Source organism: Furipterus horrens, unplaced genomic scaffold (assembly GCF_987537825.1).
Source record: "Furipterus horrens unplaced genomic scaffold, mFurHor1.1.pri manual_scaffold_17, whole genome shotgun sequence".
Taxonomy (NCBI): domain Eukaryota; kingdom Metazoa; phylum Chordata; class Mammalia; order Chiroptera; family Furipteridae; genus Furipterus; species Furipterus horrens.
In genome coordinates, this window is record NW_028327187.1 from 6388920 (window position 1) to 6404494 (window position 15575).

At 38.1% G+C, this 15575-nt stretch overlaps 1 protein-coding gene across 5 annotated transcripts in view; it reads left to right on the forward strand.

Moving 5' to 3' along the window:
• Positions 1-9381, forward strand: part of ATRX (ATRX chromatin remodeler) — a 166213-nt gene extending 156832 nt beyond the window's left edge. For all 5 annotated transcript variants that reach the window (XM_090265392.1, XM_090265393.1, XM_090265394.1 and 2 more), the window contains 5 exons: positions 3723-3872; positions 4719-4844; positions 5542-5637; positions 6069-6197; positions 7746-9381. In XM_090265392.1, coding sequence (XP_090121518.1) covers positions 3723-3872; positions 4719-4844; positions 5542-5637; positions 6069-6197; positions 7746-8024 — 780 coding nt within the window. In that variant the 3' untranslated portion in view covers positions 8025-9381. The remainder of the gene's footprint in view (positions 1-3722; positions 3873-4718; positions 4845-5541; positions 5638-6068; positions 6198-7745) is intronic.
• The last annotated feature ends 6194 nt before the right edge of the window (positions 9382-15575 follow it).

Here is a 15575-nt window from a genome sequence, read left to right on the forward strand (position 1 = left end):
AATCCCGTATCTTCTTTTTCTTATTGTGCTTCGAGCAGTACTCTAGAGGAAAGAAAACTTTCTGCTCTCCTGCTTCTGAACTGTATAAATGAGTTGTGATCCTGTAAGAGTCTGTTAACTTACATGTAATGTCTTTTCTTTGTTAAAATGAAGATTGTGGTAAACATACTTGTTTAAGTCCTTGAGTATTATCAGCACAATTATTTGTATGAACAAGTGCTTGAAATATATTAAAATTTATCCGTTGCCTGTTTTCTTTGCAGATTTGATAATTTATAAAAGTGGCTTAAATGTCTCAAACTCTTAAGAGAAAAATTAAATAGATAATAAAGTGTATCTATATAATACCTTGCAGCTATTAGAAATAATATAGGTTGTATTTGAGGTAAAAAGATGTCAGGAGAAAGATATTAAGATAGAAAAGGTTTCAAAATTGTAAAGTGCAATCCCATTTGCATGTAAAAGTGTGTGTGTGTAAGTAGAAATGCGTGCAGGAATATACAACAGTTACCAGTAGTTATCTCCAGGTCTTATAAGAATAGTAGCATTGTTCTCATTAAAGTTTTTTTTAAATTTTCTTTGAAAAGAAGTGAGTATCATAGCCAGTAGAAGCAATATGAATTGTCTTTTGATTTCATGTCAGAAGGGAGTTAATGTTTAAGAGAAGGGTCCAGAAATTGTTAGTGATCATAATGAAGTCACATGCACTTTTCTTCTGACTTACTGGCATTTCAGTTGACTGTGGGTCAAAATGAAAGATATTACATGGGCAGAAGCTGAACCTTGACTATAATCTGACCTTTAATTAGGTAATCACGTTTGACTAGACAAGATAGATCTTAAATTTGGAATTGGTGGGGAGAAAACATGCAAAGGTTTTAGAAGTGGGATTTCCTAAGACAGAACAGTCCTAAAGATGAAGGTGGTGAGATAGTTCACATCAGATTTAGGAAAAGCGTGAACTGGCTGTGTCAGGATTGTGTTTATTTCAGTTTTTTTTAGTTTTCTTTAATTAAAAATAAACATATGCTTTTTTTTTTTTAAGAATTCAAAAAGTACAAAAGTGTTAAAAGTGGAAAATAAAAAGACCTTACCTTGGTTTCTCCCTCACCCAGAATCCTCCAAGGGAGTATCTTTTCTATCTAAGGGAATAGATACGGGAAATGGAAGAGCCATCCTCCAGAAAATGGTCATTCTTTCTATATCATGTGATAGAATGAGCACTGAGTAGGAGCCAGGAAAGTTAGCTTCCAGTCTCAGCTGCTCCGTAGCTGTGTGATTAGAACACTTACCTTGCCTCTCTGGACAGCAGTTTCTACCATTTCCAAGATGATAAGTTTGGACTTTAAAAGTATAGGATGCTAATGACTGACTTGCAAAAGCTCCCTAATACCTCAGACATTTTTTTTTTTTACTTTTTCTTTTCTTTTTAATCTTCACCTGAGGATATATTTATTGATTTTTAGAGAAAGAGGAAGGGGAAGAGAGAAAGAAACATTGATTGGTTGCCTCCTGTATGTGCCCTGACCAGGGATCAACCCACAACCTAGGTATACGCCCTGACCGGGAATCGAACCCGCGACCTGTTGGTGTATAGGACGATGCTCCAACCAACTGAGCCACCCGGTCAGGGCTCTCAAACACTTTTTAAAGGGTGTATATGAGTTATTTCTGCTATTTGCAGTCATTCTGTTACACATGTGAACAGAGTATTTCATACTTAACTTACAGTCATAGCTAGACTAATCATTATCCAGTGTTACAGAGAGAATCAGTAACACAGCTGAAAATAAATTCCGTTCCTAGCATACAGTTCTCTTGGTCTTTCCTTAGGTTGCTTTCTTAGAGAAATGAAGTGATTTTTAACTGTGTAAGAACATCACATTGCCAAACAGAAGTAAAATTAAGGGCTCTCCATAGAACATTTCTACCTTGTAATTTATTTGGTATTTTGAAGGACAGCTGAATTTTCTAATTGTATTTGGCATGATCACTTGCTAAAAATATAAGTCCGTGTTTTCTGGTTTTATTATATACCTCTTTTTTGAGTTATGTTTGGGGAGTGCACATGGGAGGAGACACATGTAAAGAAGCATTATTTTTGAATAGAATTTAATTCAGACTGGCCTGTCTCCATGCCTGCCTGGTCAGTAACTGAACTTTGGAGATCTGTCTAGTGATCATAAACCTGCTCTGTATGGCATAAGTCCGAGACGTCAACTTAGATGGCAGCTTTCTACACTGGGATAGGAGAGAAACGGTTAGTTAGCATTTCAAAAGAACTAAACCTGTGAGCATCTATGTGTTCCACCAGTAGGTTTTCTTCAACCCTCTCATTTGTACGGTCTTGTAATGTTTTCTGTTTTCAACAAAAGAAATAACACATGCTTGTCAAAATGAACTATAAAATCTCGATTAAGAAAATCAGTCGTTTTCTTTCATGAAATTATGAAGTGATTATTGCAGGTGTTTATTGGGGTAGCTAAAATAAAAAGTCGTTTACACGATATCAAATATCAGAATATTTGGAATTAGTGTCAGCATTTGCTCTTGTACATGATTTAAATTTTTCATCTTGAGTTATTTAACAGACAGTTGAGTTCCTACCATGTGTTGGACCCTGTACTCTAGGTATGGTTAAAGATATAAACAAAAGTTCTTTACAAGTTTGGCCTTTGTCTGTGCTAAAACCTAAGGGGCAATTAAGAATTCCTAGATACAGATGAAATTTAAATTTAATGTGCTATATTCTTCCCTATACCTTCCTTTGACCAGTAATTATTTATGTTCCTTCACTAAGTTCACACTTAATTTAGAAAGTGCATTCTAAGGGAGCTTGCTGTTAGCAGCTGTGGAAAATCATTTTCTGATGTGAATTAATTTGCCTTTTATATATTCAGGTTTTCGTCTGTGATTTCTTAATTAAAAAACTTGTGAATATTTTAATTTTTATTAGCAAGTAACATATCTGTCATTCACTTTAATCCCTTTCCCCAATCTCTCTTTGTATGTGTGTCTCTCTCTCATAATTACACACAGCAGGAGTTTAGTGTTCTTAACTGAATATATAAATGATCCCAATTTTTAAGCTTTTAATTTTTTAACTTTAAAAGACTGACTTAAGACACCATGACTTTGAAAAAAGACATTATGGCAATAAATTGATAAACAATATCAGTTTGAATTTGACCTATGGGTCCTTACAGTCTAATTTATATTTGACTTTCCTACAATTGAAATATAAGGATGATATGTTTCAATTAAACTGTCTTGTAACTTTAATTTAGATTTGGTTTTGGTATAATGGTTGGTAGCTAAAGTGATTATAAAAATAAACTTGTTAAGTATATATAAACAGGAGTGGCCATGATTTTTAGCATAAGCATCCAATCTAATTTCTGATTTAAGATTTATGTTAGCATTTATTACTAACTTAGAACAAAGCAAAAATACGTATGAAACAAATTAGAAAAAAGCTGGAGAAAAAAAACCCTCAAAAGCTGAAAAGTAGTGATTTAAAAAAAATTAATTCCTAAAACATGCTATATAAATGTGAAATTCTTACATAAGAGGCTGGTGTTGCATGTTTAGTGACTGTTTTCTAGGTAATTGATCACATATATCAGAAATATGTATAACAACCAGTTTCTAGTCTTAACAGAAGACCATATATGATCCGGAGGGAGGAAATAATTCTACGTTGTTTCAACCCTTCTAAACAGGACACCATACTTGCAGAACTTCTTCAAATACATAAAGAACACATCGTAGGGTATCATGAACATGATTCTCTTTTGGACCACAAAGAAGAAGAAGAGTTGACTGAAGAAGAGAGAAAAGCAGCTTGGGCCGAGTATGAAGCAGAGAAGAAGGTAGTTCATTTGCAATGCTGTTTGGTTTTTGTTCCTTTTCAGTCATTTGAAAGAGCAGTGTGGAAGAAAAGGGTCATATTTAGAACAGGTGAATTTTCAGGAACGGAGTCCTCCGATACGAGAATCTGTTTATAGGCTTTGGCTACCTTTGCTGGTGGAGTGGGAAGAGAGGAGAGAAGAAAATATTCTCCACTTAAAAGAGTAGCGACCCCACTTCTGCTTAGCACTTGCTGAATTGAGAGATTAGTGGGAAGGCATATATTTAGCATCACTTAACTCCCTTCAACACCCTCACTGTAGTAACAGACATACAGGAGCTTAGGGTTCGGAGGTAGGAAAGAGAAAGTGTTGTTTTAGCATGTGTGCTATGAAATCTAAATTTTGACTGTGCATCAGAACGCAGAACTCCTTTTATCGCTGGACATTAATGTCAATCTCCAGTGGCAACTTTATTTAAAATAGTTTCACGTCTATTTCAAACATCAGCTCCCTTGAACAAAAATGTGCCTGAGCATGCGAAACCTTATCCTAATACATGAATCCTTTTTAAACTCCTAACTCATTGTACGAAATGTCTCTAATGTTAATGTGATGGTGGGAGTCTCATCAGAATTATGAGTCGCCTCGTTCTGTGGGAATTGTCGGAACAGAGTGTACCTTTAGGGGTTAAAGCTTTCGGTGTAACAAGATCTTGGTTTCAGGTGAAAAGAGTGTTTTGTTTGTGTGTGGAAGAGTGTTAATAATTTCCTAGATCTGAGAATATGGGTTCTTTTCTAAACCAGTGGGTGATGTAGAATTTCAAGTTTTAAATCACGATGTGGAAAGTGCATAATTTTTTGTTTTCAGGGACTCACCATGCGTTTCAACATCCCAACTGGGACCAATATGCCTCCTGTCACTTTCAGCTCTCAGACTCCTTACATCCCTTTCAATTTGGGGGCCCTGTCAGCAATGAGTAATCAACAGCTGGAGGTAAGTTGTGAGCCACGGCAGTAGTTGAACTTGAATTAAAGGAAATTTCAAGGGCCCTGTTGTTGAGGGTTCCCCATGCAGGAACAGCAAGCACATTCTCCAAAAGATTACCTATGAGTAGACCAAGAAATTGTTCTTTTATTTGTTGACCTTTATGAACCAGAACAAGGCAATCAGGCCTTCAATTAATGTAGTTTGAATTATTTTATTGAAGGAACAATATAGGGCAGCTGGCAGGGTAGGGAAATAACACTTCGTCCAGTTTGAAAATATTTTGAATAAATTACTTGCTTAATGTTTGAAAGTAGAATAAATGCATACACTGATTTGCATTCTAATGCTGTGTCGATGCAGCACTAAGGATATGTTAATACCCGATATTATGAAATAGCTGATTTAAAACTAGGATTAATTATGAAGTAAATGATAACAATTAGGTTTTATTGTCCCAATAATTTAATAACTTAATTGAATCTGTGGTCTCCTTTTCATGGAGTCATTTAAATTATTAAATTTTGGGGTCAATAAAACCCAAACTTTCATCTTCCTAACAAGACCTTTCCTGGTGAGCTTTATTCCACTTTATTGATGCTGAAGTTCGCTACTCTTTTCAATTATCTCTATAAAGTAGCAAGGGAAAGAATCCCTATCCTTTAAAACTACTGTCTTTTGTATGCCCTGCATAACTTATTTCTAGGACCTCATAAACCAAGGAAGAGAAAAGGTTGTGGAAGCAACGAACAGTGTGGCAGCAGTGAGGATTCAGCCTCTTGAAGATATAATTTCCGCTGTAGTAAGTGAATTGCCAATCGTCTTACTCCAGCTTGCAATTTGTGTCCTTCCCCCCGCCATTTGTTTAAAATTTCTTTTTTATCCTCACCCGAGGACATCTTTTCATTGCTTTTTTTTTTTAAATTAAACTTATTGCGGTGACATTGGTTGATAAAATTATATAGGCTTCAAGTATACAATTCTGTGATGCAGCATCTGTCTATTGCATTGTTTATCACCCAAAGGCAAAGAGTTTTATTCCAAAGATAGCCATCCCTTGTACAACAGTGGGAAACAGTACCCTTATACACCATTGTTTTCTTTTCAAAGGAATAAAGGAAAAGGGACAAAAAAAAAACAAAAAACTTTAAAAAGCCCAAATATCTTCAAGTAGTTTAATTATTTCTCCTCAGTTCTCCTGCAGTAGGAGTAAACAGAAACTTTTTCTTTTAGTGGAAGGAAAACATGAATCTCTCAGAGACCCAAGTCCAGGCATTGGCACTGAGTAGACAAGCCAGCCAGGAGCTTGATGTCAAACGAAGAGAAGCCATCTACAATGATGTCCTGACCAAACAACAGATGGTAAGGATGTTGACTATCTCTCGGTTACGTTTAATTTTCCTGAGTTTAGACTATGGGGTTGTGTGACATCTCTGTCAATCTCTGTCAATAACCATCCCTCATATGGACGGATGAATGGTCATCGGTTATTTCTCAAAGAAATTTTGTCCAAAAACCTAGTCCTGTCAAGAAAAGGTAATATCTTCTGTTGCAGAGGAGTGGTATCTCTCCAAATGGGGCCCCTTGAAGTTTATATAGGCTGTCTCCCATATAATTTTATTTTTTATGTATCCTGGACATCTAAAAAGGAATTTCTGCTAGACTCTCTTTTTACTATATTTACATAATTTACATATTTAATTGTTTAATTATGGAAAATAAGTCGTCGTCGGCAGCCGTCCGTCTCGAGAGACGATGGTGTAGCTTCTTAAGAGTCCATCTGCACCGCCGAGAATGGCTGTGCAGTCCGACTCGGGAGTGACACGGTATCTGTCTCCTCCCGTGTTGAATCGACATCTTGCGATGTCGCTGGAGTGTCCTCTCCAGTGAAGCTGAAGCTACAGAGCCTGGGCAGGGTGATATGGAGGGTCTGCTGTTGCCCATGCAGCAGACCCCCCCTCTCTTCGCAGCTGAAGGATCCAAGGGAAAGACGGAGTCAATACAGCTTGGCTTCAGGTGCGCCGCAGGAGTTGCCGGTGTTGACTACAACGTCAAACCGCCTTAGGGACTCCGGCTCCGGATTTTCTGTCGGGGTTTACTCCCCTAGCCTTTCCCCTGAAGAGGTATGCCGCAAGGCAGCGGAGGTTTTTTGGAATCAGAGTTTTCCTTCTCTGGGAAAATAAGTATACTCTTTAATATATTTAATTTAAGGGTAAAGAGTGGGAACTCTAGATGTCATGACTCAGGTTCCTACTAAATAGCATTATTTTATCACAACAAAGGAAAATATTGCTTTGTTTAAAAAAAAAGCCAGCATCTTCCAGGGTCCTTGATCATCTTTCCCAGGAGTCAGTTGCCAGTCATCTGCCTTGCACTGGGAAATTTTTAGTCTTGACATCCGGGAATACATTTCTATGGCATGAATTTTACCTAGAAAGCACTGTAGAATTGGGTGGTTTTAAAATTATCTTAGGAACTTTCAGATATTCCAGGTAGGAGTTATTCCCACTGTGAGTGATTTTTCCCTCTGGTGTTTGTCACTAAAAATATTTGTCGTAATGTGAAATATTCAAAAGAATGACAAAGAAAGGAGACTTGACAAAAAGTGCTGTAACTAATACTTGAGACTAATCACAGTGCAGGGCAGGTTACTATGGCAACTACCCTAAATGCTCCTTGCAATACAATAGTCAAGTCATTAGGAGAGTTTAGTCCTAAATGGTGTTACTAACTGGTTTCTACAGTAATGGGCCTGTGAATGCCATCAAATTAGTAATGGTGATAACAATAATGTGTTTTCCTTTTGGTATGGTTCCCCCCCCCAACAAATTGATTTTTAACTCAAAACTTGATACTTGCTCCTTTTGAGGCAGGTCATGCACTTGTAACAGCTCCCTTTTCTCTCTCTAGTTAATCAGCTGCGTTCAGCGAATACTTATGAACCGAAGGCTCCAGCAGCAGTACAATCAGCAGCAGCAGCAACAAATGACTTATCAACAAGCAACACTAGGTCACCTCATGATGCCAAAGCCTCCCAGTTTAATCATGAACCCTTCTAACTACCAGCAGATTGATATGAGAGGAATGTATCAGTCAGTGGCCGGCGGTATGCAGCCTCCACCGCTACAGCGTGCGCCGCCCCCGATGAGGAGCAAAAATCCAGGACCTTCCCAAGGGAAATCAATGTGATTTTGCACTAAAAGAATAAAAGGATTGCTAAAATCATAGAAAGATCTTTTATTTTTTTAGGAATCAATAACTTAACAGAACTCAACTGTATAAATAGTTTGGTCCCCTTAAATGCCAATCTTCCATATTAGTTTTAAATTTTTTTAAATAGGGCATACCAATTCTTCCTGATACTTCTCAGTGATGTTGCCTAGAATCTTCTTACACACACTGAGCACGGAAGATATTTCAAATTGTTTTCAGTGAAAACAAATTGTTCCATAATAGTAACAACTCCACAGATTTCCTCTCTAAATTTTTATGCCTGCTTTTAGCGACCATGAAATTGTCATAAAATTAATGAATTTAGGAAAGAATACAGATTTATATATTCATTCTTTACATCTAAAAACACAGCTGAGTTCTTAGAGTTGATTCCTCAAGTTATAAAATACTTTTGTACTTAATCCATTTCTTGATTAAAGCGATTGAAATGGTTTTAATGTTCTTTTGACTGAAGTCTGAAACTGGACTCCTGCTATATCATACCTGTGATTGAAAGTTAGAAACCGAGGGTTACCTTTGACACAGAATTGTGTGCAATATTCTTAAGTACTACTGCTCGAAAACTTGGAGGAGTTTTGCAGTTATCTTAGCATTGTATAAACAGCCTTAAGTACAGCCTAAGAAGAGAATTCCTTTTTCTTCTTTAGTCTTTCTGCCATTTTTTCGTTTCAGTTATATGTGCTGAAATAATCACCAGTAAAATTTCAGGGTCGTGGATTATCTTCTACACATGAATTTTCTCTCTCCTGGCACTAATAGGAGGCACATCTCTCCGCTGCTCGGTGCCAGTGCTAGTGCTCCATCCTATTGCTGGCAGTGGGATGTGGACTAACAAAATCAAGTCCTAGCATTTTAGGGGGTTTAGGGTGACCTTGTGGTCATTAAGTTCACACCCTATTTTATAAACAGCATCAAGATGGCAGAACCATTGCTGACTTTAAGTTCACGTGAGGAATGTGCTTTAACAATTCCCAGGACTGGCAGTATTGTGAATGAATTCCTTTTAATGATATGATTCACTGGCTTTGATACTCCTTCTTTTCTCTCAGCCATGTTATTTTCCCCCAACTTCCCTGTTTGCTCAAATTATATCTCCAAGGTCAATTTAAAAAAAAAAAAAAAAAGGAGGTCTGTCTCTGAGGCAATTTCCTGATGAATATATCTAATAATTTAAAATGAATTTATCTAATACCCTTTTGTGAAGTTTTACTGGAAAATTCTTACATTGTTTCTTTTCTTAATCCAGGCCTGTAAAAATCACCTGTAAAATTATTCATGTACAGGTTGGTTGCTTGAGTTTCTTAAAGAAAAATATAGACTACAGGAGTCAATGCAACACGGCAAAAACATTCTTAGAGTGACGATGTAATAGGTGGCAGGAACAGCTAAGGAATTCCAGAGAAAAGAAAGCTGGGTGGGGGATTAATTTGCTCTAGGTATCACTGGATTAGAACCAATTTAACATAGCTAAAACTATTTTGAGATGTTTGGCTGCTTAAGAGATTTCCATTTCTCTCTTGAAAGAACTAGTGGTAAATATCCGAGAGCACTAGGATGGGGGTAATAAAATTTGTGAGCTTTGGTGGATTCACCAGCCCCACCCCACCCCACCCCCCGACCTTCACATGATGATTTAGAACGAACAAATTCCATATATTTGGATATTATGCCAGCCATAGAATGAGATTTATTTCATTGGTGGGGGTGAGGGGAGATGTGTGTTTACTTTTAGAAGAAATGAAAAAGGTGAAATTTATGAGATAAATATTTGAAGACAGTACACTCTGGCCAACTGTTATCAGTTGGTATTTCTACAAGTCCAGAATTCTTTAAACTTGATTTATTAGACCTGGGAACTTTGAACATGGTCTAATTACTTGCTCAAAGACATAGATAAGAAATTTTAGGCAACCTTTTAAACCGTTTTACCATAGGTGAAATTACGACTTAAAAGAACAATATATAGAAAGATGAATTGGAAATAAGAGAGTTTGAAATAAAACTTGGACCACTTTGCATACACTCTTCTCACTTGACATTTTAGCTACATAATATGTACTTTGAGTATAACATCAAGCTTTAACAAATATTTAAAGACAGAAATCACATCAATTAAGATACTAAAAAGCTCATTTTTATATTTGTTTTAGATGTTTTAAATAGTTGCAATGGCTTAAAAAAATGACGATTTAAAATGTTGCTTGTAATACAGTTTTGCCTGCTAAATTCTCCACATTTTGTAACCTGTTTTATTTCTTTGGGTGTAAAGCGTTTTTGCTTAGTATTGTGATATTGTATATGTTTTGTCCCAGTTGTATAGTAATGTTTCAGTCCATCATCCAGCTTTGGCTGCTGAAATCATACAGCTGTGAAGACTTGCCTTGGTTTCTGTTAGACTGCTTTTCAGTTCTGTATTGAGTATCTTAAGTACTGTAGAGACGATGTCACTTCTTCCTTTAAGGCTGTTTTGTAATATATATAAGGACTGGAATTGTGTTTTTAAAGAAAAGCATTCAAGTATGACAATAATACTCTGTGTTTTCACCATTCAAAGTGCTGTTTAGTAGTTGAAACTTAAACTATTTAATGTCATTTAATAAAGTGACCAAAATGTGTTGTGCTCTTTATTGCATTTTCACAGCTTTGAAAATCTGTGCATATATTGTTTCATAGAAAATGTATAGCTTTTGATGCCCTATTTAATGGTGGTTCTTTTGCACATTTAGTTATTTAATGTTGGGAGGTGAATAAGTTTGGTTTTTTTTAATTTGTTATATAACTAAATTCTGTAAAAGGAGATCTTTAACCTCAAAAATAATTTACATACCAGGAAACCTATGTGTGTCTGTGTTAGTTTTGGTTGTCTGTGTGTAATCCAGCACCATCTTCTGCCCCCCGAGAGCTGCATCATTCATTATAGCTGAGCCGGGCTACCGGTCCACGCTTGACACGAAAGCTGCTTACCATCCAGAAGCCATAGGAGCTTGATGGAAAACCTTATCACCTGGCTTCCGGAGAGACTGAATATTTGGTAGTCTTCCCTTAGCTATCGCTGTCCTCCCTTGAGTATCATAAAAGCAGGTACATATTCCTGGGCCCCAAACCAAACTTTCAAAACAATTCTCTCAGTTTACCATTGTTTCTTTGGAGGATGGCATGCTGCGAGGCTTATAGATACTCCTAACAGTAAGATGGGTCATGCTTTTACATCCTTATTTCTCAAAAATTTATGTTCAGATTAATACCCACCCTGTTTGACCAGTATTATACTCAAGTGGCTTGTCTATCTCCAAATCAGATCTGTCCTTGGAAATGGAAAATTCTTCCACCATTGACTTTCCCCTCCCCCCAAACCTGTGTGTTCTGTCCCAATCCCAAAGGAGTGGCCAAGTTTCAGAAATACTTTTTGTCCGTGCAACATTTTATATATGCTGTTCTGCTGAGGTGAATAAAATTTTAAATCCAAAATATGTACTGTTTGTAAGCTCAGTATCTGCCAGGTGACCAGACTCTGCCCACATCACTCATGTTGGACTAATAACAGAATGGCCCCTCCGGCCTCCATGTAAGAGTTTTGCTCCCCAGGGTATATACTGCCATTGAAATGCTCTCCAATGTCATACTGCCATCCTGTTTTTGGAATAGCCTTGACACCGCTGGTGCCTATGTAGCCAAGGGAATCGCCCTTCCTCCCCTCACTCGAGGGATCTGATAGTGACCACAGCACCAAGGAAGACAACAATAGGAATTGAGGCTTTTAGTAAACATGAAGTGTTCATTGCAAAGGTGAGACACCCTAAAATACTGCAGACCGTCTTTAGCACTTAGAACTAGGCATATGCTCTGAGCAATCTCCACTCAGCAACACTATTCCACACACTGCTCCAGACCAGTCTGTCCTCGCTTCTCCCTGATGGAAACATGTAAGGAACAGGGAGCTTGGCTCCGATCTCCTTTAGCTAACCATGTCCGTTGACTACCAAGAGACTTCTACCTGTTAAAAAGACTCCCCTCCCCCCACCGGTATAGTCCTCCTATCAAATAGGAGTTGGTTTTCAATAAAAGTGATGACTTACCGGATGCAAGAATGGGATTCGTTAGAAAGTATATAAGGAGGGAGTGTAGTATTGAAAGAAAAAAGGGACACAGAAGGATCAGGAATAAGCCCGGATTGCAAGTGGATGGATGGAGGGCCTTGAAATCATGAATGAGGAATTCAATACGGAGGATAAGGAGGGCTTGTGAGGTGGCTGATGTGTTCAAAGTAGCTGGTAGAGGTGGTGATTTGGGCAGGGGTAATTTGAATGGTTTAGAATTCAAGGTGAAGAAAGACTGGAGACAGGAAGATAGATAATGAGTCCAGGCATTCAGTGACCAGACGACAGATCATTTTAAGGACAAAAGGCAAAAGACCATTAGAGGTTGTATAGTATTTTTAAATTGTAACAAAAACCTGTTACTTCAATTTGCCCTTCCCCAAAGAGCCCACTTTGTTCAGGATTTTTTCCTTAACGAGAATTTCACCTCCTTCGATGACTCTCAAACCTAATGATAAACCCATTAATGGCATTCCTGTTCTTTCTCAATTTTTCATTACTCCTAGTTACACTTACACATTTGCAGAAAGTGAGTGTGGTCCTTTTAACTAAATTCTTCAAAGGGCTAAATCCGTTCCTGTTACTTTCCCTCGAGACCCATCTATCCCAAGTGCTAGTACCTCTGTTCGGTGATGTTACATTTATAAAGCTTCCCTTGCTACTTTCAAAGTGCTTGGCAGTTGTTTGTGAACCTGTGTACAACATCTGTGAGAAGAAACGAGGAGAATAGTGATGTTCTCCTTGTGACAGTTAAGCTAAGAGACCAAAGTCAAACCCGTCGCACTTGGGAGGCACAAGACGTTCTAGTGACTTGAATGATCTAGGCCTTTCATGTCTCATTGGGAAAAGAGGACTAGAGGAACGCCTGAATTTCCTGAAGGCAAGGCATGGGACCGGGTGATTTCCTGGGGTCCCTTTCAGCTCCAGGACTTTGGGTTAACCGTGAGCAAAGCACAGTTTGAAGCCCAAGGCAGTGTGTTTGTCTAAAGTTACAGTCAGTTTGTGAACAGAATTAGACAGCCTTCCCCTTTGGCTAACCCTCTCCCTCCACTAAGCTCTACCTTTCTTTTCCTGTGTTTAGAAAATGAGAAGCCTGACAGGTATTTTAATGACAATGCAGATACGTCAAGTTGTAATTGGCTCTAATTACCACTTCCACAAACTAACCTCCTTTATCTTTCCCCAGAGGCACTGCCGGAGCTGGTTGCTTACTGCCTCTGGCACTCCGTAGAAAATTAAAAAAAACAAAACAAAACACAACATTTAAGGCCCTGACTCAGATCTTGGTTGCCTGAGTGGGTAATATACATGACAAAACATCAAGGTAAATATAAATCGCCTTTTGTAAAGTCAACTTTTAAGTAAACAATTGTTAAAATAGTCCCATTCTATTGTTCACAACTGTCAAGTCCAAATTAGGCCAATACTTAAACGGTATTGTCTAGATGAAGTTTATAGTGAATAGAAGTTTATATTTGTTTATTTTCACTCACATAACAACATATGGCATACTTTTTGAACTGTAGGTTTTATAAAGCAATCTTGTGGCAAAAACTATGAAAACTAATAGAAGAAAAGATTGAAATACTATTTTTTTTCCCTGTAGCTGCTTGTCCCCACATGTCAGCAGCAAAGCAGGTAGGAGCCTGTGTCTATCCTGCTGAATACATTTTAGTGAAAACCAAACCAAACCCAAGAGAAAGGAATTGTGGTTAATATAATCATCGGAGGTCTTGTTAGTTCATCCCCAGCTCTTGGTAGGTTTTCAACAATACAGCATGGAGGCTGCGCTTCAAAGCTATTAATGATGCAGGCTTGTTTGGACCCTATACTTAGCAAAGTAAACAGTTTATTCTCTTAGCAAGTTTTCCTGCCCCCTCTTCCCACATCTTGCACACCCTACCGGATGTGCTAACCTCAAATGAAGTGCCTGCCTGCAATTTTTTCCCCTTTGCTTCTCCAAAGTAACCCCCTCTACCCCGCCACACACACACTTTTGTATTACAATACCTCGGTGTCGGGGGTGGTTTAGAATCATAAAATTGGGGAGATACTAGGGGTCGTAGAGACCCTGGAGTCCAGCCCTCTTCCTTTACAATCACGAAAAAAAAAAAAACAGCCAAGAGAGGCTCGGGAGCACCCATGTCTTCTAGTTAGTCATTCCACTCCACTAAGATACCTCCTATTACGTACTCTTGAATTTCAGTTCATTATTTCAATCTGCCAGACCACATTAAGCACATTTTCAGAGTTGGAGCTGAACTACGCTTTAAAATGAGAACTGTTGGAGGGAATTAGGGGAACATGTGAACGAAAATGAAGGGGAGAGGTATTTCTGGGTGACAGCTGTAAAATGGGAAGACCCCTGACATACTCTAAGAGTTTAATTTGCTCTCCAGGGAATTTGCTTCAGGATTTTGTTTCAGAGGGTTATTTAATTTGGGTAGAAGGTTATTCTTTCACCACACGCAGCCCAGTTTAGACCAATAATATCTAGAAGCGGTGTTTCACTTTCTGGAGCTCAGGGTCCTTCAATGCCAAGGTTAAGGTCCTCCAGCCTTCCTCAGAGAAGGCAGACTGATGTAACAAGTGCTCCAAAATCCCCTGCTTCAAATTGGAAATGCTGCTGTATTCGCAAGGAAACAGAGTTCTGTGTTAGTTCTCTGTCAGGATAGGGGTGACTATTCTTGAGTTATAGAGATGTGCCAACGAGGACCATGAATAGTTAATATAGTTCCAAAGAACTAGAAAATAGCAAAAGCATTTTAATTTGCTAGACTTTAGGGGCCTGGTTCTAGCTGTGTATTCTTGGACAAGTTACTTCACCTCTGAATCTTCTCTCATACCGCCATGTGTACTTCTCCAAACTAACCCCCCTACCCCACCACACACACACTTTTGTATTATAATACCTGTTATGTGTCCGGCAGTACGAATAGTCACTTCTGTAACTCCTGTTTTAAGGATGAGGAAATAGCTTTCAAATGATTACATTATTTGCCCAGTGTCACATGACTCATTGAAAGAAGCAGGATTCAAAAGCATGTATCCGATTCTACGTTTTGCCATAAGCTTGCAATTCTTTCTGGAACCACAATTTAATCCAAGCCTTTTGCGAATCCTTTAGAGTACATTGTTACTCTGTTCTTTGCTTATCAGCTCTCACTTGGCTGCTTTTACGTTAAGGCGAGGCCTCAAAGAAACAGAATATTCCACTTTGGTATTTTCAAGGCACTTCCCTCTGTCCCTCTTCAGTGCTGTCGAGAGGAGGGCTTGGCTTTTTCCTTTCCTTTCGTTTTGTAATCCAAATGGAAGTGTCCAAAAATGCAGTGTGAATACTTTCAAATATGTTTTAAGATATCAGAACTCACTCATTTTTTTTAATGTATTGCTTTCCTCCCGCGTTCAA